At 56.4% G+C, this 25,861-nt stretch overlaps 9 protein-coding genes across 9 annotated transcripts; 5 read left to right on the top strand and 4 right to left on the bottom strand.

Annotated features, from left to right (window-relative positions):
* Positions 1-1,953: 1,953 nt before the first annotated feature.
* V2A60_009745 (uncharacterized protein) lies at positions 1,954-3,630 on the top strand (the record flags this gene model as incomplete). The annotated part of the gene is made up of 5 exons (XM_083261009.1): positions 1,954-2,175; positions 2,231-2,260; positions 3,034-3,272; positions 3,324-3,573; positions 3,628-3,630. 5 exons carry the CDS (start codon positions 1,954-1,956, stop codon positions 3,628-3,630), a joined length of 744 nt encoding a protein of 247 aa, XP_083117135.1.
* A 2,967-nt stretch (positions 3,631-6,597) lies between these two features.
* V2A60_009744 (Hsp90 cochaperone SBA1) lies at positions 6,598-7,548 on the bottom strand (the record flags this gene model as incomplete). Its single annotated transcript, XM_083261008.1, has 3 exons — positions 6,598-6,734; positions 6,879-7,292; positions 7,521-7,548. 3 exons carry the CDS (start codon positions 7,546-7,548, stop codon positions 6,598-6,600), a joined length of 579 nt encoding a protein of 192 aa, XP_083117134.1.
* Positions 7,549-8,732: 1,184 nt separating this feature from the next.
* On the top strand, positions 8,733-9,496 carry V2A60_009743 (ESCRT-III subunit protein VPS24; the record flags this gene model as incomplete). Its single annotated transcript, XM_083261007.1, has 2 exons — positions 8,733-8,780; positions 8,837-9,496. 2 exons carry the CDS (start codon positions 8,733-8,735, stop codon positions 9,494-9,496), a joined length of 708 nt encoding a protein of 235 aa, XP_083117133.1.
* A 521-nt stretch (positions 9,497-10,017) lies between these two features.
* V2A60_009742 (uncharacterized protein) lies at positions 10,018-11,682 on the top strand (the record flags this gene model as incomplete). The annotated part of the gene is made up of 1 exon (XM_083261006.1): positions 10,018-11,682. One exon carries the CDS (start codon positions 10,018-10,020, stop codon positions 11,680-11,682), a length of 1,665 nt encoding a protein of 554 aa, XP_083117132.1.
* A 465-nt stretch (positions 11,683-12,147) lies between these two features.
* V2A60_009741 (glucosamine-6-phosphate isomerases/6-phosphogluconolactonase-domain-containing protein) lies at positions 12,148-12,930 on the bottom strand (the record flags this gene model as incomplete). Its single annotated transcript, XM_083261005.1, has 1 exon — positions 12,148-12,930. One exon carries the CDS (start codon positions 12,928-12,930, stop codon positions 12,148-12,150), a length of 783 nt encoding a protein of 260 aa, XP_083117131.1.
* Positions 12,931-15,575: 2,645 nt separating this feature from the next.
* On the top strand, positions 15,576-17,324 carry V2A60_009740 (SET domain-containing protein; the record flags this gene model as incomplete). Its single annotated transcript, XM_083261004.1, has 1 exon — positions 15,576-17,324. One exon carries the CDS (start codon positions 15,576-15,578, stop codon positions 17,322-17,324), a length of 1,749 nt encoding a protein of 582 aa, XP_083117130.1.
* An 818-nt stretch (positions 17,325-18,142) lies between these two features.
* On the bottom strand, positions 18,143-20,293 carry V2A60_009739 (uncharacterized protein; the record flags this gene model as incomplete). The annotated part of the gene is made up of 2 exons (XM_083261003.1): positions 18,143-20,057; positions 20,127-20,293. 2 exons carry the CDS (start codon positions 20,291-20,293, stop codon positions 18,143-18,145), a joined length of 2,082 nt encoding a protein of 693 aa, XP_083117129.1.
* A 1,789-nt stretch (positions 20,294-22,082) lies between these two features.
* On the top strand, positions 22,083-22,643 carry V2A60_009738 (Glyoxalase/Bleomycin resistance protein/Dihydroxybiphenyl dioxygenase; the record flags this gene model as incomplete). Its single annotated transcript, XM_083261002.1, has 1 exon — positions 22,083-22,643. The coding sequence occupies one exon, from the start codon at positions 22,083-22,085 to the stop codon at positions 22,641-22,643; it is 561 nt and encodes a 186-aa protein (XP_083117128.1).
* A 267-nt stretch (positions 22,644-22,910) lies between these two features.
* V2A60_009737 (MFS transporter) lies at positions 22,911-25,023 on the bottom strand (the record flags this gene model as incomplete). Its single annotated transcript, XM_083261001.1, has 3 exons — positions 22,911-23,643; positions 23,719-24,132; positions 24,254-25,023. The coding sequence occupies 3 exons, from the start codon at positions 25,021-25,023 to the stop codon at positions 22,911-22,913; spliced, it is 1,917 nt and encodes a 638-aa protein (XP_083117127.1).
* Between the last annotated feature and the right edge of the window lie 838 nt (positions 25,024-25,861).

Genomic DNA, 25,861 nt, shown 5'->3' with positions numbered 1-25,861 from the left:
TTGAGTGTCGTACACGGCAGTCCCGGCCTCTGCTGCCCTCGTCGCTGGCTAAAAATGGGCTTTTCGTCGTAAATCTTGTAAAAGATGTTTCGACTCTTTAGTGGGGGGTCTACCGTGGGTGGATGAGGTCACTGAGATCACGTGCATGGCCCTCATTCTTTTGGCTGGTGGCTTTTCGCTGGGCAGTTACTCAGTAGAGCCAGCACCAGCCAGCCAGCCAGCCAGCCAAGTGGAGAGTTTGAGTGCCTGTCGCGACCCACGCGCCATCAGTCAGTCAAGTCCCTTGTTGAAGCTCCACGAAGCTACGTATACCAGTTCCCATCTACATTGCTCAGCTCTGTTTGCGCCAGCACACCAGACGCCGCAACATCGTCTCCGCTGCGTAAGTCCTTTCATTAGCATGAGCATACACTGACAGACCTGCTCAGCTGCTAATTTCGTGCAGATCGCACTCCCACTGCGCCTTCTGATACCCCTGGGAAGCTTGCGCCTGCAAACAAGCCGCCAAGATGGTTTCCGATAACGACCTCTACACACTTGCCATTTTCCTTGGATCTGCTGCCATGCTCCTAATTATCGTATACCACTTTCTCGAGGTCAATTCGACGAAAAAGCCTGTCGAGGGCAAGACCAAGTCGACGTAACGAGACAACATGGATGGAGCAGAGCTGCGAGTACAAAACGCAGACAAGCCGAACGGATTGTACATTAGTTGGTCATGATTCGACATATCACTACCTTTGAAAGAAAAAGAAGCATGCAACACCACGTTATACAAAGATCTGCAATTGAGAAGGGCCACACGGGCCATACGGGAATCTGTTTCTGCGGTTTTAACAGGCGTCAATTGATTTACTACATTTTCGAGTCACCTCCACGGCCTTGCCTTGCGTTGGTGCAATTTCCCCCTCGCGCTGAGACAGTGATGCGACTTCCCTGGGCAGTACCCGAGGACAGCTGCGCCATGCCACTCTTGCCCTTGTCATGTCGTATGCTGGATAGCGGACTAGTGGCTTAAGGTTTGTTAGACACTTGGGGCTGTAACGGACGAACAACTCGCACTGTGTGCTGCGATTGTGTGACTGTGAACAACAGCACTCAAGTAACTCCTCGCGCGGGAGCTTCTCTAAAGAGCTGTGTTTACGCCAGTCATGTTCTCCAAACCAATACAGATTAGAAACCCCACCATCCCGCGTGATGAAATGTATGCGTCGTACTCTGTGCTACAGTACCATCTGTCTCATGTTGCAACAATTTTCAACGTAACACAGAGTATTTGGGACATGAGCGGTGTAGCATAGCATCTGGGCGAGTAGCCATCATGACCATAACATGTACCCAGCATTACTCAGTAGAAACCTAGTAGCTAATCGTTTTGAACGCTCCCATGCGTTCAGTTGCTCCGTCCTAAAGTACTCTTGTATATACTTCCCGATTGGGAAATTGTGATCGGGCCAAACCCGACACGTGACTTCTCAGCCCAATTCTTTGCGGCGCGCGCTAGGCAACTGCGCTGTGCTTACGTGACGCATATGATTGGTTAACGTGCACTGTGTTACTAGCTCAAGGTTACTTTCCTGCCTGTGCTGCGCCTGGCCTGCTTGCTCGCGCCCCTTGTGTTCTTCGACGCGAGCCCGTTCTCTTCCCATCTGCATCTATCTCTCATTCTTCTTCGCCTCAACCATCCTTCTTCCCTTCTTCTCACAATTGGCTTTCCCGACTCGGATACCACTCGCCATCTTTTTTTCTCCAAAGGCCTATTTAATATCTCTGTTCGACGGTTCCTTTCGTGAACCCTGTCTTCATTTTCTGCCGACCACGCTTTTTTCCAAAGTCTCGCAGAACTCTCTCTTGTTGTCGCCGAATCCTTCCGACAACAATTTTCTACACTCGCTCGCCACTCCCGCGGCGTTCTTCATTCACAGACCAAGGCTTTTCTTTTAATCCATCATCATGTCTGGAAAGCTCGATAAGCCGCTTGACGATATCGTCTCCGCCCGCCGCAAGAGCGCTGGCAACCGCCGCTCCCAGCGTCGCACTGCTGGCCGCACTGCCACTGCTCCCGCTGGTGGTATTCAGAAGGCAAAGCCTACCGCCCGTGGTGCCGCCGCTAAGGGCGCTCAGGGCAAGACTGCCGGCCCTCAAGGAGAAAGCAAAGTCATTGTCAGCAACCTGGTAGGTTCCCGCTTCTTTGCGCGTCTTGTGATGCCGCCGCTAACCCATCGCGCAGCCCAAGGATGTCTCGGAGCAGCAGATCAAGGTATGTCTCCGTTGAGGGTTTTCGCGCCCCTCGGACTTGTTCGATCTTTCCTTCCTCGCTACGTTTGCTCCCACTACCGAAGTGCATGGATACTCGAATCCAGACACTGAGCCACCGTGCCTGAGAAAATCCAGTCTGGCCCTGTCTCCTTCCCGGTTGGAGTCTTTCACCGTCGGTTGAGGTTGAGAGCATCCGGTCTTGCCACAAAGCCTGTCTGTCGTGCCTGGTCAGCAATTTTTCCAGAGGCTGCAATGACTTGAGGGATGCGCCAATAGACTGTCTCATCGGTTTTGATCTGAGAAACGCGCAATCTACCCTGCTTGCGGTGTTGCTGTCAATCATCTGATTCAGCGAGTTAAAAAGAACATGCAGTATGCCAGCCGGTAAAACGGCTGGCAAACGCAGTTGACTGCTTGTCCACTCTCCCTGCTGGGAATGTAAGCAGGATGAATATCGTCGTTTTGGGTGGGAAACAAAACGGCGCCTCTGTCAATGTCTCGTCTGGCTGAGAGATGTAGACGAAGAGTATGACAGGAGAATATGGGCAAGCAGGAGGCTTCTGGCGTTTCTGCTGCGGCGGCATAAGTGATTTTGTGCTCGGCAACAGTTTGCGCATAACTTTGAAACTCGTTGATCATTATGACGACTTTTGTTACGACTCGGAAACGACGTGTACCCATGGACAACTTGTCGAATGAAGTCTAGGATTGGATCTGGGCCGTTGAAACGCATCGTACCGCTTACGGTTAACTAACCACTCCTGCGCCATCTAGGAATACTTTGTTCAGTCTGTCGGCCCTATCAAGCGCGTTGAGCTCTCGTATGGCCCCAACTCTCAGAGCCGGGGTATTGCCAACGTGATCTTCCACAAGCCCGACGGCGCTAGCCGAGCCTTTCAGAAGTTGAACGGTCTCCTCGTTGACAACCGCCCGATCAAGATTGAGATTGTTGTCGGCGCTGCGCAGGCTGACAAGGTCATCCCCCCTGTCAAGACCCTTGCTGAGCGTGCTAGGTGAGTCAGACTGGCTTGGAATGCTGCTGCCTAATTCTAACGTCGATATAGTCAACCCAAGGCCCAACCCAAGTCCGCCGCCGCTGCAAAGCAGGGTAACAATGCTGGCAAAGACGGCGCCAAGGGCAAGGCTGGCAAGGGTCGTCGCGGCCGCAACGCTCGGCCCATCAAGAAGAGCCTGACGGAGCTCGATGCCGACATGGATAACTACATGGCGGACTCTTCTGCAAACACGGCCGGGGCTGCTCCTGCCACTGCCACAGCCGCTAACGGCGACTCTGCAATGGCGGATGAGATTAGCGTAAGTGCAGTGCTTACTCGATGGGCGTCGAACCAGTATACTAATGCCAGGCAGTAAATGACGAGTCATTTCTCAAGTTAGGGGGAACTGTAATTTATATACGCTAGAGTTGCTATCAGAAGGTGCCGAGATGGCAGAGGGAAACAGTGACTGCTGGACAGATTGGCTTGGTGAGAGCGGCGGATGGGAAGAAAATAAGCAGAATGTACTCATGGAAGTCGTTTCCCAACACTAAATACCACATTGTAAGAATACCTATGTCGCATGCGTGCGTACGACTGGCCAGTGCCTTGGAAGGAACAGTGTGTAAGAGAGCGAGAAGGAATGGCACGCAGGACTGTAGCTACGACAAGATATCGAAGCTAGAGCGAGCGGAGTCGCATGGTGGCGAGAGGGACCTCTCAGAGCGGGCATGTTGACTGACGGAAGAGCAGGAGGCGAGGGAGGGGCAAGTCGTAGCTCCTTGGAGAGTGTTGGCGATGATGTTGTTGGCAGATGTGGAATCGGCGTAGCAGCGCGGCTGGCGCCGGCTGTGCGCTACCGACGTTGGTTCCGAGTAAGGTTCATCGGCAGGCCATGCGATAATGCAGGCGCCGCGCGCGGCGTCTTGTGCCGCGTGAAGGGACGAGTAGATATGAGAAGCTTCCATGGTGAAAGTGTTGTCTTTTTTTCTTTTCTTGAACAGCTTTGTTCGGCAGCTTTTTCCAAAGTTGGGGGATCTTTCCCGGAGGGGAGGGGGCCCGTATATGTAGGTATATGGTGTATGCCAACGGGGCGTATTCAGGTAGCGCCAATAAGCGGAACGGTATTGTTTTCCGAGAGGGCTGGACGGTGACGGAGGAATAAAGAAAAAGAAATTCGACCTTGTAAATAGAGGCAGATCGGGAGAGGTGAGGGAGGAATAAAAGAAGGCCAAAAAAAAAAGGAAGAGAGAGAGAGAGAGCGAGTGAGCGAGTGAGTGAGAGAAGAGCTTAAAGCCAGGCAGGCAAAACGTACCTACAGGCTACAGGGCCGGGTGCGTGTGCAAGGCACCCACCCACGACAAAGGAACCCCTCCCTCCTTCAGGGCGCCGTTGTCGTCGTCGCCGCCGCCGCCGTCGTCGTCGTTACAGGGGTGGCGTCTTTGCCAGGATGATGGAGGGGAGGTGAGAAGAGAGTGGACGAGGAGATTTGGGAGGCGCGGGGGGGTAGTAAAGCTTTGGGCAACGGGGGAAGAGGAATGATCTGGGTCTATCGAAACGAAAAAAGGTCGGGGAATCGGACAAGTTTTTTTTTTTCTTTCTTCCTCGTTATCCATCCATTTATCCAAAACAACTAAAACAACAACCAAGAAGAAAATTGACCAACCCCGGGCGAGTCGTATATTGACAAGACAATAAAGACCACCACCACCACGTAGTAGTCAGTCACAAGGTCAGCAATTATGAACAGTTGGCTTGGGGGGGGGGGGGGGTCCCCAAGGATTGGGGGGGTTTTTATTATTAGTATTATTTTAGTTTTAGTTTTTTTTTTTTTCTTCTTCTCTCCCGGACCTCGCTCCCCGGCCTGGCACCCCAGTATTACGAAACCGGAATAGATGAAACTTTTTCTTTTCTTTTCTTTTTTTTCGAGGAAAAATTCAAAAATCAAACACACGTTATTAAAGGTACACAAACCACAGTGCTACCATGATTCGTGAATACATATCAGTCACTCTTTTTTTTCCCCTGCCCGTCCCGTCTACATAGTACTGATACAGACTAATAACTTAGGTTTCGGGTACCAGCACGATTCTGAACCAGATCCCGGGGGACGTGATCGGGTACATACATGTGTGTCTCGAACATGCGAAAAAAAAAACTGGTTGCAACAACTCCGTTGGGCTCTCCGTTTTTTTTTTTTCTTGCTCTCTTTTTCTCTGTTTGAGGAGATTATTACAAGTTAACACGTGTTGCTGCTGCTGCTGCTGCTGCTGCTGCTTTTCTTTTTAATAAGGAAAATTATTGTTTGATAACTTAGCAACGGGCCCGGGGAGATGGCGCGGGAGAGAGGCGGCGATGGGCTTTGTTAAACACAAAAGCAACAACAACGCATGCATGGGATGCACGTACGCATGCCACCACCACCACAATAACAACAACGACAAGCATCACACACCGCATCTCATCCCCCACCAACATTTGTTTTCGGCTGAATAATGAAGCGTTTCTTGTCTGTCTCTCTATTGGCTTTTTTCCGCCTCTTCCCTTTCTTTCCTTTACCTCCCATGGCAGCTGGTTTCCGCTCGCCTAGTGTGCATAGGTGGTGGTGGGCTGGACGTGGTTCTCATTGGCTTGTTGGTTGGGTTCGTTTTTCAATCTTCTCACTGTTTTTTAGATTGCTTTGGCGCCTGGGCTAAGCAAATTAAATCGAGAAGTGGCCGAGCTCCTTGTTCCAACACACACTACAGAAAGAAAAAAAAGGGTTTAGTATGGTGAGTTTTCATCCATTCACTGGCTGTATGATCTAGCCTGGGTAGACTTGGCACCTGTTCCCTTGCTCAGCTACGGCTCGCTCTGCGCTTGGGCATTGAGCCAAGCGTCTCGTATCTATCTCATGTCCAGTCTTGGGCAATACAATGCCGGCAAGTCTGCATGGTGGGCAGGGTCGACATAAAAGACGCAGCCTTCGCACCTTCAAACCTGACTTGGTATAGCAGCCCATCCACTGCCAGCCATCATCATCGCCCAGAAACTCATTCAATTCTTGCTCAGCCTGATTTGCACTCTGCATCTTGGGCGTCACGCTGGAATCTCACTCAGTATACTTGGCAATCACTGCGACGGGCATCCGAGCCACCCCCCCGAAAATGTATATGTTCGTCAATCCGTGTACCGGGATGTCCCTGGTGACTTATTCTTCGTTTCTTTCTTGATATCTTTGTCTCTCTATCTTACCCACCCAGCTCGCCAATGTGAAACAAAACGACTCTTTTTGTAATACCAAATACACCCATTCGCTTTTCCAACCAGCGGCTGGCAATAGCCAACGTTGATACATTCCGGCTTAGGCCTTGGTCGTGGGAACCTCCTCAACATCATCCTCATCATCGCCGCTGTCAACGTCCTCAGCATCTTCGCCGCCGAGATCGGGCATGTCACCGCCGCCAGCCAGCTTGGAGAAGTCGATGCCGCCAAAGTCACCTGGAAAAGTAGAATCGCCGTCAGTACATGTTGCGTCATTCATGGGTCCGATTGCGGGGGGATATAGAGTCGGCACGAAAACAATGCGCGACCATCTGCACAAACAGCGTCTGCCATAAAGCTTCAGCTCGCAATGTCACGTACCTCCCATACCGGGCATGCCGCCCATGCCACCAAACTGGGAAAAGTCCTCTTCGGGAGCTTCGTTCTGCTCGTCCTCGTCAACCCACTTGTCAAAGTCGGTCTTGAGGAAATGCAGGCGCTTGCTGTCCTTGAGCAGGCGTGGCCAGTACTCCTCCTTGAGCTCCTTCTTCTGGAGCTTGATCTCAATGTTCTTGGCGGTGTGGTTGATCTTGCTCTCGGCAGGGTCGATCTCGGCAAAGAAGTCGAGCACGACGTGGTACTTGCGCTTGAGAGTGCCCGAGGTGCCAGTGAAGGAGAGCGACGCGGGCTTGAGGTCCAGCTTAAGATCGTCCTTGGGGACGTCGGGAACGGAAATGGTCAGGTAAACAAAGTTCTTGGAAGCATCGGAGCTGGAAGAGCGCTGAGCCCAGAGGACTGCGAGGAGTTAGCAGATGCAGACGCATTCGTGCACGCGCTGGCGAGCAACACATGGCGCGGCCAGGTAATAAGCAGTAGCTCCGACTGAGGCTGTGCGGGCGCGATGCAACGACTGGCAGCGTGGCCTTCACAGCGCAGGACAGCTGGTCACAGTCGGATGCCGTGCTCCGGCAGCGTTCGCGCGGGGCAGCCTGGCTGTGGAAATACAAAGTGAAGACGACGTACCTTCAGGAGTGGCGGTCTCGGTAGACATGGTAGGAGGTGTGTGGTCGGGAATCAAATAGATTGTGTGGTGCCGCGGTGGAATCACAAGAGGAAATGAGCCACGTCTGTTGAGCAATGGCTGCCTAGAGGTGCGTTTGCAGGTGCGGGATCGTGAGAAAATAGGTGGATGAGAAGGCAGATGTGATGGAGCAAAAGGATGGTTAGAGAAAGGCGGCGACGTAGGGTGTTGTGCAGCAGCAAACGAGCTTTCTCCAGCAAAGCTAGCCTTGGAACTCCGGTGCGTTGTGGTGCTCGCTGGCTGGGCTGGCTGCCTTGCCCCTCTCCTTCGCCCGCCTTCAGCTCTTTTCTGGCACATTCCACGGTGGGCAGAGCGACGGGTGTGAGCTAGCGGGTACAAGATCAAGCGGCAAAAATGCGGCGAAAATCAAGTACCCCGCTAACGCCCCAGCACATTTGCTGCAACTCTCTGCGGCTTCTCCAAGCAGCTACCCCTCCGCTGCTCGCTGCGCCGATGTGGGCCGCCTCAGTGGTTGAGAGTGGGCAGTGCCAGTCTATTCATTGCCTTGTACCCCAGCGTTGCACCGGACGGACAGACAGTGCTGGCTGACGTTGGCTACCAGCCAGTCAAAGTGTGTGGCGGTATTATGCAGCACGAATGTCTCGATTAGAAAGACAAGCACAAATTGCATCTCCGAATCCGTATTTGACGAATTGCATCAAAAGCTGGCACCCAGCAGCCGCTCCCTGAGCGGAGGGCTTCAAGCTCTCTCTAACGTGATAGCCCGGTCAAAACTCCGCCTGTAGGTTCCTCCCAGCATAGGTACTAGGTACCTGTAGGTAGCGCTTGCCCTCGCAACCCCCCACTGCGCCACACCCTGAAGTGGCGGGCAGACAGACACATCCTACCTCACCTGCCACAAGTGGCTGTCGTTCGCCTCGGAGCTAGGATGGTACGTTGGTTGTGGGGTTCGCAACCCGATGCCAGGCGGGTTACACGTAATAAGCGCTGAGAGCTTCCGCAGGCATCCCGCGTCCATTGCCATCGCCTGCGTCAGACTCACCAAGCTGTGCCGTCAGTACTACGTCGCCAGCCGGTCGTCTTTCCACCAGAAGCACGAGAGACAGATACACGACTCTTTGGCCAGGCCCGGATTGGCCACTTGACAGAGTTGCCGAGCCCTTGAGTCACCGAGTTCCCCCGCGCCGCTCAACATGGAGGCGCTGAGGGCCGTCTTCACCAAGCCAGACCCGCAGGCCCAGGTACGCGAAGCATATCAACGGGTCTCTTTTCAACCTCTTCGTTGGCTGACTTGCAGGCTTCCACCCAGGCCCGAAAATGTAACGCGCTGCTGCGCACCAACATCCGCAAGCTCGACCGCGACATCAACAACATCAAGCAGGCCGAGGCCAAGGCGCGGCAGCTCATCATCCAGGCCGACAAGCGCGGGCAGCGCGACCCTTCGCGTGCCGCGCAAGCCAACAAGGAGGTGCGCATGTACGCCGGCGAGCTCATCCGCGCTCGGCGACAGACGGCCCGCCTGCATACGGCCAAGGCGCAGCTCAGCTCTGTCCAGATGCAGGTGAGCGAAGCCTTTGCCGTGCGCAAGATTGAGGGCTCCATCAAGTCGAGCGTGGGCATCATGAAGGACGTCAACAAGCTCGTCAGCCTGCCCGCCCTGGCCGGCACCATGCGCGAGCTCGGTACCGAGCTCATGAAGGCCGGCATCATCGAGGAAATGGTCGAGGACGTCCTGCCTGAGGACAATGACATGCTGCTCGAGGACGAGGCCGAGGCCGAGGTCGACAAGGTGCTCAACCAGATTCTCAAGGACAAGAAGGAGACGGCCGCGCCCCTGCCGGCTGCGCCGCTCCCGGATCCCGAAGTGCCTATCGCGGCAGAGGAGGTCGAGGAGGAAGAGGATCCGGAGGAGATGATGGATCAGATGCGGGACCGTCTGAATGCTCTGCGAAGCTAGACGCGGCGAGGGACCGTGTTGCATGCCATGCAAGACTGGTAATCTTTTAGGTCATGGCAGCGGCGTTTGGCGCTTGGCGTACAATTGCTTTATTAGGCCTCGTTGAATATATAAACAGTAGACATGGCTTACGTGTCCATCTTTATACTTCCAACATACCACCTCATGGCCAGAGACAACATTGAGAATATAATTCGTGTACGGTTCAGAGTGCAGTCAAAAGAGCCAAACAAACATGACACTCAGCTAAACACTCACATTATACGTATTGCAGATGCATTAGGTGTTCCGATCAATTCCATGGCCGCAATTCTTTCACGATATCATGTTTATTTCTTACTTACACCTGGCGCAGCAATGCTGTTCCGCGCGCGGCGGTGGTGGGGTTGTGACAAACTGGCCCTGGCGCTAATCTCCTACTAGCCCCCGATCGTCAACAGCAGGACGTCAAAAGCTCCAACTTTCGAATAAGAATCAATCCTCATAAAGTCGCACCATCTCGCCAGCAGCCCAACGCCGTCATGTCGTCCCTGGCACGCGCACGTTCCCTGCGCAGACCAGCCGGCCCAACCGCCCTGCCGCCTAGGGAACGGCCCGGCGAAGCGATCCAAGACCCCAACCGCAACGTCTCACCTAGCCGGCTGCCCACAAAGCCGCCCACCGCCTCGCGGCCGACGAGGTCCGCTACGACGACGACGACGACGACACCTGCGCGATCCGCAAGTGGACGGCTCAACAGGCCCGGAAGCGCATCGTCCAATGCGTCCTCTGCCGCTACGAGCACGGTGGTTCCTAAGAGGTCCGTCTCGCTGGGCAAGAGGACGACGACCGGGACGGCCACCCAAGGAGGTCACACCACCACCGCGCCGCCCGCGAGGAAGGATGCGCAAAGATACCCGCCGTTGTCGTCTGCGACGCGGCCCGCCTCCATGATCGTGCGCCCTACGTCTGCAGGCTCGACGGCGTCGGCATCAGCGTCCACATTGGCTAGGCGCACGACGCCGACGCACGCGCGTGCCAACAGCGCTGCCATGACGGCCACCACGCCCGCGTCCACCACCGCGCGAGGGGCTGCACATCGACCGCCCACAGCGACAGCGCCGACGCAACAAGAGCGCAAGAGCAGATCACGGCCCCCGTCGCGCGATCAGGCATCGTCAGCATCATCAGGTATTGTTGCTGCTGCTGCTGCCGCCACCCCTGGCACTCCCAAACGCCGGGCCGAGTCGGCCGACAAGCAGCAGCCGCCCACCACATCGCCGGCCGCCGCCGCCGGTCGCACGCCGCGCCTGCAACACCGCCCGGCCTTCAACTCGCTGCAGCAGCGCCTCTCGCCTGCCAAAACGTGCTCGCCCAGGGCGGCGGCCACGCCGCCGCGCGCGACCTCGCCCTCCAAGCTGCCCGCCAACGTCGCCGCGGCGGCCGAGACGGCCCGTCTGCAGGGCACGCTCCTCCAGCTGCACCTCCTGCACCGCGACGCCGGCGCGGCCGAGCGGCAGTGGCACGCCAGCGCCAAGGCCAAGCTGGGGACGCGGTTCCGCGCGCTGCGCGACGCCCACCGCACACTGGTGGACCGCGAGGCTGCCGCCGCCGAGGCGGACAACGCGGCCGCGCTGCGACGCTGGGCCAGCGGCGACACGCAGCCGCTCGACGCCAAGGTCCGGGCGCTCGACGCCGCTCTGAGCGGTGTCTGGGCCATGAGCGAGCCCGGCGGCAAGTACGCGCGCGCGGTGCGCCGATTCGAGCGCTGGGTAGAGCGCGTCATGGACCTGGAGGAGGCGCGCGACAGCGGCACCATCGGGCTATGGGCGAGTGGCCGGAGCAGCGGCGGCGGCGGCGGCGGTGGCGAGGAGGCGCTCTTCGTACCGGAGCTGGAACCGGCGTGGGCTGTCGAATGCGCAGGCATGGCACTCAAGCTCGAGGGCTGGCAGGACCAGCTCGACGGCGCGGCGAGCCCCCACGACGATCCGGACGAGACCGACGGGCCGACGACGGGCCTGGGCCGCATGCTCGACGGCGCGCGGAGCCTCGTCGCAGATATGCTAGCAGAGCTTACCGCCATGGAGGAGATCCGGCAAGCGGCGGTGACGCGCGAAGAGAACTGGATCGAGTCCATGAACCGGGACGACGATGACGATGAGAGCGACGCTCCGCCGCGAGCCGGTGCGGTCTGGCGGGCGTTGTAAGAACGAGATCGAATGGGGGGAAAGAGAATGAGACGAAGGGTGATAGGAAGGGGAAGAAAGGAGATTCATACGCATTGGCATAACTCGAAACATGAGCGGGCGTTTAATTTGTAATATTTTTCTCTTTTTGCTTTTGTTTGTGGTACACTTGGAGATATGGCTCCATTGCCAATTTTTTAAGCGTGAGAACGGAATCGGAAATGTCTATTCTGATTAAGCAAGATGCGGTGACTGAAGCTGCTTCATACCTAGCCAGACCATAATTGGGCAAGCCGCGGGTGTCACCATCTACAACTACCACTGACCAACCGTGCTTTCCTTTGCCATCACAAGTGATTTCCATGTACCGATCCAGGTTCAAAACTCGATTTTTCTTGATTTTTTGAACTTCTTTCTTGTTGCATATTTTGAATTTTTTGAATATTCTTTTCTTTTTTACTTGACACCTTTATTGTAGTCACTTTCTCACAGAAACGAGCGGCGAGGAAAGCCGACGCCCTCGACGGCAGGCTCGTCGACGAACCAGCTGCAGCGGTCGCCAGCGCCCTCGTTGACGAGCGCGCAGGGGAGACCGTCGGCGGCGTCAAAGATTTGCTTCATAATGTCCTTCTTTCCGGCGCCGGTGGCGACAAAGGCGACGCGGACGGCATGGGTGACGACGGGCAGGGTGAGGGTGATGCGGCGGGGCGGGGGCTTGGGGGAGTCGGTGATGGGGGCGACCCAGGCGGTGGCCTCGCGGAGGAGGGCGTGGTTGGGGAAGAGCGAGCAGGTGTGTCCGTCGGGTCCGCAGCCGAGCAGGACGAGGTCGAAGATGGGCAGGCGGACCGAGTCGCGCGACGCAAACGAGGCGACGAGGGTCTGCTCGTAGGCGTCGGCGAGCTCCTGGACGTCGCCGAGGTGCGCGGCGTCGATGGGGTGCACCGCCGGCTGCTGGTCGGCCGGCAGCTTGTCGAGCAGCTCGCTCTTGAGCAGCGCGTAGTTGGAGTCGGCGTGGTCGAGCGGCACCGCGCGCTCGTCGGCGAAGAAGATCTCCCACTTGGCAAAGGCGAGCGTGTCGCCGGGACCCGTCGACGGCGCGAGCAGCGCGGCGGCCAGCGTCTTGGGGAGCGAGCCGCCGGACACGGCGACCTTGAAGCTGTCGTGGCGCGCGAAGCCTGCGTTTTGGCTCTGGATGACGTACTGCCGGAGGGCCGGGGCGAGCGTGTCGGCGCCAGGGAAGGCGTAGAGGTTGGGCTGCGTCTTGGGCATTGTGGGTGGATGTGCCGGTGATGGGCAGGAGGTGCAGATCAAAAAAAGGTGTAGATCAAACGGTGTAGTTTGCAGTCGATCGTTGTTTAGTGCTGATTGTCGATTGAGGTGTTTGGCGTCGTTGTTAGCACAAGTCAGAGGAGGTTTTGCTTTCCGCACTTGGAGCTGGGCATTGGCGGGGTTGGAGGGGAACACTGGCTGTTGGCCAAGCGGGCGGTTTTTTTTTTTAGTTTAGAGCTGCGTCATTGTTACAACGTTGCAGATTAGCGCGGGGCAGGGCCGGTCTCTCAGTGCCATGTCATCTTACAGATGGCATCCCAAACTATGCGTGCAATGGATATAATTTGCATGTGCCTCATTCCACGGCATTGGGCCGTCGTTCTGACAGTTTTGCGGTACTTTTGAGGTTAAAAAGCCCGCGTTTGATATTGATGCGATTTGAACTATGTAGGACAGCGTGCTGCAACAGCCAAATGAGTGGGTTCCAGAGGAGATTAATTACAAGGCCAAGGTGATGGCTGTGCCTCTGCGGTTAGTCGCCATACTTGATTTCACTGCGAGAATAATTGGCCTCAAGCTTGTTTCTGGAAAAGAATCGTTGCCATGATGGCTTCTCATGTTGTCATACATGTTGAAGATTTTCAGGTGACCGCTGCTCAGATTTTGTGAGCCCAGTCCAAATCCAACTACGGAATATTACTCAGTCGACCAATGGCCGGGGATCCATGGCCATGCTCCTCAATACGGCAAGCCAACTTCTGGGGCGGCGCAAAAAAAATTGATTGTGGCAGATGCACAGCTGCTGGGCGTTGTGTCGTTGGCTCCGGCAAGTCCAGTCTCCGGCGGGGACACGGACCTCCAGCAAGATCGAGGCGGAACAATTGGTCCTCGGCGTGCCGGGAAGTGGCACCGCCAGGCGACGATGACCGAAGCCGAACATGCAAGGCTCGATCGAGAAGTGAAAATTGTCGGTATCGCACGGCGCCCACGCCCCGTACTGGACTCGGCCGGCAACGGAAATAGCCCGTAAAGGATGGTTCACCCCAGCCTGTAATTTTGAGAGCCTCGCGCGGGCACCGAGCCGGCGGCAAGAAGCTTTGGGGCGGCACGGAAATATTCCTGTGGGCGAGAGCGGTAGAAAGGGCAGATTGAGGCCACCGCCATTCAGAAAGCTCATTCCCATTCACGAAACATGCAGCCGTTCGTGCTGATACGTTGACGGAACTGTTGGCAAGGACGCCTGGGCGGCGGCGCCAGGGCGGGAGCGCTAGACATGGACATGGGAAGAACCCTGTCCACCTGAACTCGGTTGCATGATGTTTTTGTTAGCGCAAGACTGGACTCTGGGATCTGCAGACCGGAAATCGAGATGGAAGAAGTGCGTTTCTAAATGGCAAAGATCAAAGTGTAGATGTGTAGGTAGGGGAGAGAGCAACAGACTGTGGCGATGCAAACGTCGATTGCAAGGCCATGGCGTGGAGCCGAGGAATTGTCTGTACGAAGCTGTTAATTAAGTGTCACACTTGGGCGGATTTCAATATTGTGATGGATGTCATGACTTGTTCTGGTTCTGCACGACTGACATGCTTTCCTCTGCATCCGGACCCTGTTTGACAGTGTGTCAAACAGGTGGGCGGGGTGGAGATGCGATGGGCTGGAAGCCGTCTGAGAGCGCTGAGTGGACGTCTGCAAAAGTGGCGGTGCCGAGTGGCGCTTCAGGGTCTCTTTCATGGGGCCTTTTCATGGGCGTTTGGGCGCTGGCGCCTTGCAGGGCAATAGCAAGTAAAGGCTCTCCGGTCAGAGCCTTCCAGGGCCTTCCAGGCGTACCGCGGTGCACTAATAGAGTACCTAACTCAGCACCTACCTCACTCTACCTACCTACCGTACTTAGTTGCTTAGGTAGCTACCTACCTCTAGATGCCCTAGCCTAGGTACCTACCTAGGTACCTCCAAGTTCAAGCCAGCCAAGTGTCGTTTTTAGGACCCTTTTCCCCGGTGGGCTTTTGAGTGGCTCAGCAGCCTGTTGTGGCGCTGCCCCTCCTTCCTCTCCCTGCGCCGAGTTTGGCAATTTTTTTTTTCAGAGCGCCTACCCAGTTTGCCAGTCTCGCCCCCGGCTTCATCGATTCTTCTGCCCACATTTTTTTCTCTACAGAAATTTCGTACCGCCCTCGTGCTTGTTTTCTTTTCTTTCCGACTGTACCGAGTCTCGCAAATTTTCTTGATTGTAATCTCTCCCGAGAGTGGCTTTGGCCATTTTTGCTTTCAACCATCCCACCTTTGCTCGTCTTCGCTCCGACCCTGCGGCGTGCATTTACACTGCAAATCCTGCCCCTCGTTCATCCCACCTGCGTCGCGGGGCAGTCGCTGCACTGGCCACAGGCTCTTCTAGTGGAATAAAGCGGGAAAACCATTTGACGTCTCGAATTCAGTCCAGCAAAAGTCATTTCTCCAGACAATATTCTATATTCATTTTCCTGCATCTCCTATACAAAGAACCTTTTTCTTTCTTTTTTAGTCATTTTACAGTTTTTTTTTTCGACTTCGCAACCACTTCTAGGAGCCAGCCACCTCGCATCTGGTGCTCCCCTCGGCGACTGCCAGACTGCCCCCTCGACAATATGATTAATTCACATATTCGCCCAGAAATGTCCGAGATAGATATTCAGGAGCAGCTGCTTGATCGCCGTCTTCAGCTAACTGAAGGGCTCGTCAGTCTACCATACGACCTCGTCTTGTATATAGAACGAGCTGTCGTCTACGGGGAATTGGGCTACCCTGACCTCGCCGCCGGCGATGCGTACCGCGCACTTCTACTAACCGACGAAGTCCTTACCGACGGTTTCGAGTTTCATGAACAGGCTCTGGCAGCTCTGCGCATGCACCTTCCGCCACCGCTACCCGATATCCTGACATACGGCAAGCTTGCCGACGAGTGGTCCCCCCCTCACGGCGTTGAGGCACAGGATAATGAGGAGACCGTGCATGAGCTGGCTCGCCTGTCCTCTATCCGCGCCTATCAGATCCTATCTCTCAGCCTGCTCCTTTGTGGCTGTCTCAAATCGGCATTGACTTTCTGCGAGCGCGGCCTTACCGTCAGCCCAAGTAACCAGGAGCTCCTCAACACCAAGAACAGTATCGAGACGGTCGCCCGCCGACGGCTGCGCCGCGACAAGTTTGACGTAAACGACCTGCCGGACTCGGGCTTGGTACGCCGAGAAGTATATCCGTGGAACGATCACGAGCCCGACCGCTTCGACAAGGCATCGCTTGACGCCCTCAACGACGACCTCAAGAAGATGGCCCCCAAGTGCGCCATCCAAGTCGCCACCTTACCTGTCCTGCTTGAAACGGCAAGCAGCAGCACTGACTCGCTCGACATCATCCCCACATGCCAGCAGCTGGGCGTTTTCGCACAAGAAGACATTGAGCCTGACGAGGCAGTGCTGCGCGAGTACACACTGCTCACAGCCAACAACAGGCTCAAGGACTCGGTCTGCGACGCATGCAGCGGCGATCTTCCCCCCATAGGCAGCGAACAGGAGCCAGTCCAGTGCGACGAGTGCTACGATACTGTCTTCTGCAGTCAGTATTGCCACGACGAAGCCCAGGAACGATATCACCCCGCCGTCTGCGAAAAGGACGTCGACGCCATCGCCAAGGACGCCGACAAGTACGAGGCCGGCGACACCCTGTACCTTCTCCTGCTCGGCCGCGTCCTCGCGCTCGCCGCGCACCAAGAGATTAACCCACTCGATGTCCGCGAGGTCAAGTTTATTTGGGGCGACTTTGTACCGAGTCGAACCAACGACATCGACGTCTCGCCGTCGGCTGGCCCGCCACCGGAGTGGACGTTACCCTTCTCCTTCAAGTACAACATCGAGACACCGCTGCACCTTCTCGAGAAGATGGACATTGATATTTATGCCACGCTCGCGGATTATGACCTGTGGATCCTCAATACACTATACGCCAAGTTTCGCGGCACCGCCTCGGCCCGGAAGAGCCTCCGCGACGGCCGCCCTGACGTCGCCGCCGTCCACCCCTACTGGTGCCTCGCCAACCACGACTGCGATCCCAACGTCACCTGGGACTGGGGCGGCCATATGGTTCTCCGCGCAAAGGCGGATCGCAAAGTTGGCGGGAAGCCCGGCGGTATTCGCAAGGGCGAGGAGATCCTCAACCACTACTGCGACATTGATCTACCCGTCCAGCAGCGCCGCGAGTGGGCGCGCGGCAGCCTCGGCGGCTGGTGCATGTGTCAGCGCTGCCGTACCGAGTCTTCAGGGGATCATGGGGCGGCCAAAGGAACCGAGGGAGACGGTGGCGGCGACGACGATGACGACGACGACGACGACGACTACAGAGAGGAAGTTGCTGTTAATGGCAATTCGTGACGTGTATAAGAAAGTCCGTGCCCGGCGGCGCGTAGCTTTTGCTTTTGACAAGCATCTGCTACACTTCTGCCAACTCTCCTCTCTGAGCATACGAACTGCATTAGTTAATAATAGCGATGTCTTGTGATATACGTGCGAGCCGCAGATGATATATGTATAGAGAGATGGCATTTCCAACTCATACTCGAATAAATAAATAAACCCATCTGAAAACCAAGTACAACATGTATGAGAATGGTGTCCGTATCCGATAAGAACAAGATAACAGAATTACCAAACTTTTGAAGACCCGTTATAGGAATGAAACGACGTGACATCGGCCACTGAATCCGGCTTGTTCTTTTTTCCCGTCTGTAGATGGTTGAGGAACACATAGTTTTGGGAAGAAGCAAAGTGAAGTTCCTTGGCCATATTTTTCCCTCTCTTTTTTTTTTTTCTCTCTTCTTCTTCTTTTGTCGAGTAGAATCAGAATATGATAATATGATATTGGTAATAGTTATTTCATGTCTAAGCTGCTAGATTCTTTTCTTTTCTTTTTTTTTCCCTTTCCGCCAATCACAACAGCAACAACGACAAAAAGGAGAAGCAACAAGAAGAGGACTAGGGAGTCATGTTGCACCTTTCGATGCGGAAAAAAAAAAGAGAAGAAGGAGAAGAAGAAGAAGAAAAAGCAAGCGCCTTCGCTTGCTGTTTAAGAAAAAAAAACCTCCACTTGCATAGGCCCGTCAAATAGAAAGAAAAGGGGAAAACGTTACCGCCCCAAGGTTTTCCCTCTCCATCCGTCATCGTCTTCCTACCATCTTTTACACAGCCCTACATTACCGGTTCGTACCGGGAAGCGGCCGAGGGCCGACAATCTGCCTGCGTCCGGCACCGATGCCCTGGCTGCCTCTGTTTTGCGAGTCGCCACCCGTGTAGCCGCTCCACTGGCCGACGTCCCAACGGCCCCCGACGCCGCCGCCAATGCCGTCAACGCCTTCGCCCGAGGGCACGGCGCGAGCCGTCTCCTTCTGCGACTCCTCCCACTCGCGCTGGCGCTGGCGCTCCATCTCCATCTCGCGCTCGAGGAGGGATTTGCCTGCCCAGTTACCCGCCTTGGTCTTGGTCTGGCTCTGTTGCCGGCGGCGATCCTCGGCATCGCGTTCTTGAGTGCTGCTTCCAATCTCACGCGAGTACGTCTGCTGGGATGCCGGCGAGACTGGCGCAGGGTTGCTAGCGAGGAAGCGGCCGGTGCGATTCTGAGGCGTAGGCGGCGATTGATATGTCGCGGGGTCGGGGAGAGGTCGGCTGCTGCCGCCCGTGTTGTGCGTTTTGACCTTGGGCATGGCGGTTGGGTCGGGCAGAGGCCGTGGTGATTGCGGCTGCGGTGGAGATCGAACCGCAGGCGCGGGTGGTTCTGGTGTCCGCTGCTGTCGAATAGTCTCTGGTGTTCGCTGCACCGGCTCTGGCGTCGCCGACTGCTGACGGTGTTGATGTTGGTTCCATTGCGTCTGTAAATATTCCCGCTCTCCTTGCGCCCAAGAATCCTGACGCATGGGCGGGCTTGAAACAGGCGCGGCAGCGCGTGGTCGGCTTCGAGATCGGGCCTTGGGAGAGCTTGTCCCAACAGGTGGCGACTTGAATGCCCCGACACTCGCGACAGTAGATGATCTGTTGGAACTGCGTCCTTGTCGCTCTCGCTCGTATTCCGCTTCGCGTTGCCGTGCCTTTTCAAGTTCCATCTCGAGAGCCTTTATACGGCTGCTGTCATCAGTTGCGTCGCCGCTGATACCACGGTCGGCCTGGTACTGGCTCAAGTACTGGCCACGCAGTTTCACCGGGCTGCGGCTCCTCGCTCTCTGTCGTTCTTCCTCCAACTTGGCCTCGGCGTCAGCCTCTTCCTTCTTGCGTCGCTCTTCTGTCAGCTTCCATTGTCGCTCTTCTTCTTCCCATTGTCGCTTCTCATCGTCCGCTTTTTGACGTAGCCGTCGAGTCTCCGCTTCCCAGCGCTCTTCCTCTTCCTTCTTCGCTCGGGCTTCTTCGGCTGCTCGTCGCTCTCGCTCTTGTTGCTCTTCTTCCTGTCGCTGGCGCTCTTCTTCGGCGGCCTGCTCTTTGCGAACGCGCTCCTTCTCAGCTAAGCTGGGAACCTTGGGCCCGCTATTGATAATTTGTCTCCGGCCACCAAACTGGATGCCGAGATTGCCTTGACTGGCGCCGCCCATATAGCCATACTGTGCGATATTCCAGGCCGGTGTAGACGCGTTCTCTTGCTCCCTCTTGCTCCAGCTACTAACGGGGCCAGGAGAGCCGAGGTCCCGCGTCGGGCTCTTCGTCGGGCTCCAGCGACCAGAAACAGAGTCGCCTGTTCGTGATGGCAGCATGTTTGATCTATTTGTGTTACTATACGCGGATGATGTGTTGCTCGTAACCGAGGCTCCTCGGCCGCGGAGACCCCCAGCAGTAGGGGTAGAGGGTGCGCCGCCAGGCTGCGACGATCGAGGACCGATGGGGCTGGGGAATTGTTGCGGGTTGGCGCCATGGGCAGCTCTGCTGAAAGCACCGAGGCACTGCAGGACCTGGGCCGGGTCTTTTTGCTCGTAGAGGTCGACAGTGAGGAAGATGTCATGCTCGTGGAGGTTCAGCGGTGGAGATTGGCAGGCTCGGAGAAAATGGGAAATATTTTCCATCTGAACAAAGGGCATGGCGGACTGTTTGAATTTGATTCCCGGGGGAGGTATGGCGAGATTGATGAGTCTATATGGTCATGCGATGGTGAGTATTGCGACTTGGGCCGAGCTGGGTTCGTTTTTGAAGCAGACTCACTTGCAGAGAGCAACGCCGTCTCTCAAAGCCTCGAGAAGATCTGGCGAAGACAGCTTCTCGCCTAGTGACTCTTCCACCCAGGTCCGCGCCTCGTTGGCAGCCGCGGGGGTGTACTTGTCGAGGCGCATTTTGCGCAGGTCCTTGTCGAGCGACGACACGGACGCCATTGTTGAGGATTGGTGCAATCGGGCCAAGCGGGTGTGTAAGGAGAGAGAGACGGGTCGATCTTGGAAGTCCTTTCCTATGCGACGTGCCGTTGAACCCACAAGGAGGACAATGTCTCTCGGTTTGTGTGCGCCGTGCGCAGGGTAGAGAGGCAGGGTAGGCAGGGCAGTGCACGGTTGCTGCTCGAGGTGGATGAGAGCTGCTGGCGGGATTGGCAGACAAAGGATCAGACGGGAGGCTGAGAGGGGCCGTCAAGCGGGAGTGCCGGAATGCAGGTTGTCGTATCAGCACTCTGGTATTTGGCGCATTTCAGGATCAGGACGGGCAGCCTCACAGGGCGAAAAAGGAGGGGCAGGCTAGGGAATGGACAATCGCAACGTCTCAGACCACGCAGGGAGATGAAACTGTGGGAGGAGAGTCGAGCCAAGTAAAAAGAGAAATGTCAATGTGTTGGCGTCCAAGTGTTGCGAGCAGCAAGCAAGTGGTTGGTGATGGTCGCACGAGCAAGAGCCCAAGTTGACAAGAGGAAACCTGCTTGGATGCGTGGCGGCGGCAGGCAACGTCGTCATCAACAAAAGAGACTGCTGATGATAGGCGGGGCAGCCTATGTAAGCCGCGCCTCCAAAAGGTGCCATGATTTGTTTGTACCTTACTTATTACTTGGACAGCGCCAGAAAACCCCAAGGCCTTTTCTGACTGGACGCCACAGCGGCGCTTTATTATCTGTAGCGTTTTCTTAATTAGCGCCATCCAGCGGGCGCGCAGCACGAGTACCGAACTGCCCCGAACTGCCCAATGGTGCGGTCCTTTGCTGCCCTTGCCTGTCAAATTTCCTCTTGACCAAACAAGCTGCCTAATTAGGCGCTAAACTGGTCCCCATGGGCAACCTTTCCACATCCTAGCACCTGGCTACCCTAGACCATCTCCTAGCGCACGCCGACGGCGAGTTTTTATTCATACTTGACCACGTATTTGGATCTAGCGAGGCCATCATGATGCGAGTGACACGATTCGAGCTTTTGCAAAGTCATCGGGTTTTGTTGCGCTGGTGTCGCCTCATATCGGCAATTGACTGGGTAGATTCACCATGTGCTAACTGGTATGTAGCTGCTTGGTATGCGTGCCTATTGGCTATATTATTATACAAGGACGTGTTAATGGCCTGTTATAGCCAAGGTGACCATATCAAACAGAATTGCCCGCTGCTGCCTGAAAGCCAAACTCGCTCTAGAGGACGCCACTACAGGCCTGAGGAGCGGCGACCTGTGGACAGCAAGAGCATTATGCCGATGAATCGTTAGCAATGCAAAATAAATTCGAAAACAAGATAAGAGAAAAAAAAAGAAGGAGAAAAAGAATAACGAGAACATTAATACCAGTTATGATCGAAAAGAAGAGAAGAAACCATTGGCCAAGTCAAGAAATTTGCGCATTACAGTGTATGCATCTATGACATTTAGCTATCCCAACGGCAATCAGGGCTTCTTCAATCTCATTCAGCTGAACATGGACGCTGAACATGAACTTCACGTTCTCCCCACCACGGCTCGGCTCAGCACCGTGACAATCATCACGATTTGGCAGCAGCCACAAGCAATGCGAAATACGAAAAGACAGACTTTCAAGGTATATATACGTAGACATGACTGCCCAATACATGTAAACTGCCAGAGAGGAACATCCTCGCAAAACCATCACCTTTTATTTCTCATCCACCACAAAACCACACACACACCCTTCCTTCCCTTCTTTTACTACTTCGTTCCCGGACAAGGAACAAAAACGGTTCCCATGGCCGCCCCCCTCACCACCTGCCTCTGGTTCGACGACCAGGCCGAGGAGGCCGCGCGGTACTACGTGTCCGTCTTCGCGCCCGACTCGGCCCTCACGCGCACGCAGCGCCACACGGCGGCCACCACGACCGCCGGGCAGGACACCACGCCCGCCGCCGCCGCCGCGCCCGCCGCCGCGCAAGAGCGGGCGGATCCGGGCGGCAGATCCTCCGTGCTGCTCGTCGAGTTTGCGCTGCGCGGGCAGCGGTTCGTCGCCCTCAACGGCGGCCCGCAGCCGTGGTCCTTTAACCCGGCCGTCTCGTTCCAGGTCGACTGCGCGGACCAGGCCGAGGTGGACCGCTTCTGGGCCGCGCTCGGCGACGGCGGCGACGAGTCTGCCCAGAAATGCGGCTGGGTCGCCGACCGCTACGGCGTCTCCTGGCAGGTCGTGCCCGAAGTCGTCAAGGCCTTGCTCGCGTCCGACGACCGCGAGGCCGCAGACAGGGCCATGACGGCCATGATGGGCATGAAGAAGCTGGACATTGCGGCGCTGCAAAAGGCCTTTGACAATGCGTCGTGAAGAAGCGGTCGAGCACAGAAGAAAACAGGCAAGACAGACAGCGACGAGCCGTAGTTGTTTCTTGCTTTCTTGAGGGGGGGGGGGGGGGGGGGGGGGGGAATTGGTATTGATTAATATTGCAACGCTACATGAAACTCTATAGCCCAATTGAGAAATTGCAAAAAAAAAAAGGAAAAGAAAAAAACACCGAGGTCGCTTCTATGCGCCAAATGCAATATGCGTGACTGCAACCGTATATGTAATGAATCACTTGTTTTGTAGCTGAGCTCAATCGCTCTTCTCCTCCGCCACGACCGTTTGCCTCGTCGCTTTTCCCTCCCTCTGCAGCCTCGACTCTAGTTTCGCCGCGGCCCTGGCCCTCTTGCTGTCCATGCGCGCCTGGTCCTCGCGCAGCTGGCGGATGAGCCTGCTCTTGGCGCGGATCCGGGCCCCGTAGCGCCAAAACACAAACGGGATCGGGATCATGACGAGCTCGGCGACGCCGAGCACGGTGCCCGCCCAGCGCGGCGTCAGCGCGCGGTACATGGTCGGGCCGGCCAGCGGCAGGGTGCCGCCGATGACGCTGCGGATGAAGGCGTTGCCCGACAGCGCGCTGGCCGCGTAGATGCCGTACGCGCCCGCCAGGTAGTTGGAGCCGTAGATGAAGACGATGGTGTTGCCGAAGCCAAAGGGGATGCCGAACGCGACGGGCACCGCCCAGTGGATGCTGGTCGGCAGGCACGTCCACGAGAAGCCCATCTGCCCGATGCTCGCCGCGATGGACCCGGCCGCCATGACGATGGCCTGCGCCTCGGGCAGCACCTTGCCGGTTTCCGGGTCGCGCGGCTGCCGGTTGATGATGCGCCGAAAGATGGGCTCCCCGAGCAGCGACGTGAGCGTTCCGATGCCGATGCCGATAAAGGACAGGCCCGTGATGCCGGCGGACCAGCCGCGGTGCTGCGAAAAGACGATGGGGTAGGCGACGAAGCAAAGATACAAGACTGCGTAGACGATGGAAATCCTGGCGGTACGATAATGTTTAGCATGATGCTGATTGTGATTTTTTTTCCCTCTTTTGGTGGTGTTTTCAACTTACCAGACATTCATGAACCACAAGATGGGTTCGGTGGCGGCGAGAATGAACGGCCGGCTCAGGTTCACCTTGAGCAAGTGTAAGGTCGACAACTTGTAATCATACTGGCACCAGTATCGAGGGTCGTCATTCTCCTTGCGCAGGCGCGCGGCCTTTTTGCGGAGGACAGCCGGCGCGTACGTCTCCTTGACGGTAAGCATCATGAAAAAGGTGGCGCCGCCGAGGATGAGGATAACCCAGTTGGCCCATCGCCATCCCAGGTACTGAAAGACGAAACCTCCAATGATGGGTCCGGTAACGGGCCCGTTCATTGGGGCGAGACTGAATAACGACATGGTGCGTGCCAGGTAGTCGGGATGCGAAATGTCGACGATTGTTCCCGGCGCATTGCCAACCATGACGGAGCCAAACAAGGCACTGCACCGTGTTAGCACGGGACACAATTCACACACACACACACACATGAAGGCCCAATGACACAAGACTGAAACAAAAAATGACTGCAAAAAAAAGAAAGAAAGAAAGAGAAAAAACTCACTCAAAGAATCTCACGACAATGATAGTCGTCAACGAGTGCGCGAGGCCAGACGGGATGATGAGCAGCGACCACCCGGCGATGCAGACGAGGTAGACGTTGCGGCGGCCGTAGAGCTCGCTGAGGGGCGCGACGATGAGGGTGCCGACGGCCAGGCCGAGGAGGTAGGTGGTGAGGCCGAGGGTGACGGTGGTGGTGGAGGCGCCAAACTCGGCGGCCAGGCCGGGCGTGGAGGCCGTGTAGCTGCTGCTGTAGAGGGTGGTGCCCCAGGTGCCGATGGAGGCGACGAAGACGACCCAGCCGCGGTACCAGAGCGGCCAGTTCTTGGGGTTCTCGGCGTCGCCCTCGTCAAAGATGACCTCGAACTCGGGCGGGCGCGAGGCGACGCTGCTGACGGCGCTCGCCCCGGAGCGCGTGTACGTCATGTGCTCGCGCGCGCGCCGCTCCTCCTCCGTCTCCAGGTCCACCGTCACGGCGTGCTCGAGCGTCTCGTACAGGTCCTCGTTGTCGATGCGCTCCGTCTCGGCCGAGGCGCGGCTGCGTAGAGAGCGTGGCGGCTGCGGCGACGACGACTGCGGCGGCGGTGCCGCCTGGTGGTGGTGGTGGTGGTGGTGCTTGATGGCCTCGAATGTGAGCGAGTCCTCCGTGTCCGAGTGCGAGGCCGAGGGTGAGGGCGACGAGGTGCCGGCGCCGCTCGTCGAATGGGACGGCGGCGGCGGCGGCGGCTCCGCGGCGGCGTACGCCTTTTCTGGATCGTGTTGCGCCGGAGTCATGATGTCGAGGCTTGTAAGGAACCGGGAACAATAAAATGAAGCAAAGAACAAAGAAAAGGTCGTTGCCGAAAATGTGTCTTAGACAGCCGGCTCGCCAAGACTGGTTCCCGGCCGGAGTGTGGGAGTGCGAGAGAGAGAGAGAGAGGGTGTTTATGGGTCACCTCCCGGGGGAGCTCTCTCCGACTCGGGGTTTCTATGCACTGCAACAACTGTTTGGCAAGTCACGACGAGGCCTCAACATTGGGTGTTTGAGCTGTCCGGCGTTGAATACGGAATGGAAAGGAAGGGGAGTGGAAGGAGAATGGAAGGAGGAGAAAGGACGGATACTCTCCGTTACGGATAGCCGAAATCACTTGACGACGCTGGGCCTGGTTTCTCTTCCCATTTTTCCCCCCTTCCTCAGACATGCTCGTACAATAAACTGGGGAGGGGAGGGGGGAATGGATGCGACTCCAGCATAACAAGGCTAGCTCAATCCCCCCCTCTCCTCCTCCATCCCTTTTTTTTTTTATTTTTGTAGGGCAAAGTGAACAAAATTCGACCTTGGAGTGACTGTGAGCCGGGGAGCGACCCCGCCGACGGACCCAGTCAAACGGAAACAGCTCGCCAATAACCCGAGCCCAAGAAAACGCCATGTCCGCGGACTCTGATCCGGCACTCGGAATGGTTTGCTCTTTGTCCTGGGCAGTGTTTGCCGAGATTGAGTTTCATCCGAGGGCGGGGGTGTTGGCAGATCAGCCCGAAGGGGGGGGGGCATCGCCGTCATGCAAAACGACGAAATACGTTTGTCAAGGTTCTGGCGTACCGAGTCGTAGGCCTCAAAGAGTCGAACCTGAGG

This window comes from Cordyceps javanica, chromosome 7, assembly GCF_051103115.1.
Source record: "Cordyceps javanica chromosome 7, complete sequence".
Lineage (NCBI taxonomy): Eukaryota > Fungi > Ascomycota > Sordariomycetes > Hypocreales > Cordycipitaceae > Cordyceps > Cordyceps javanica.
This window is presented reverse-complemented; position numbering and strand designations above follow the sequence as displayed.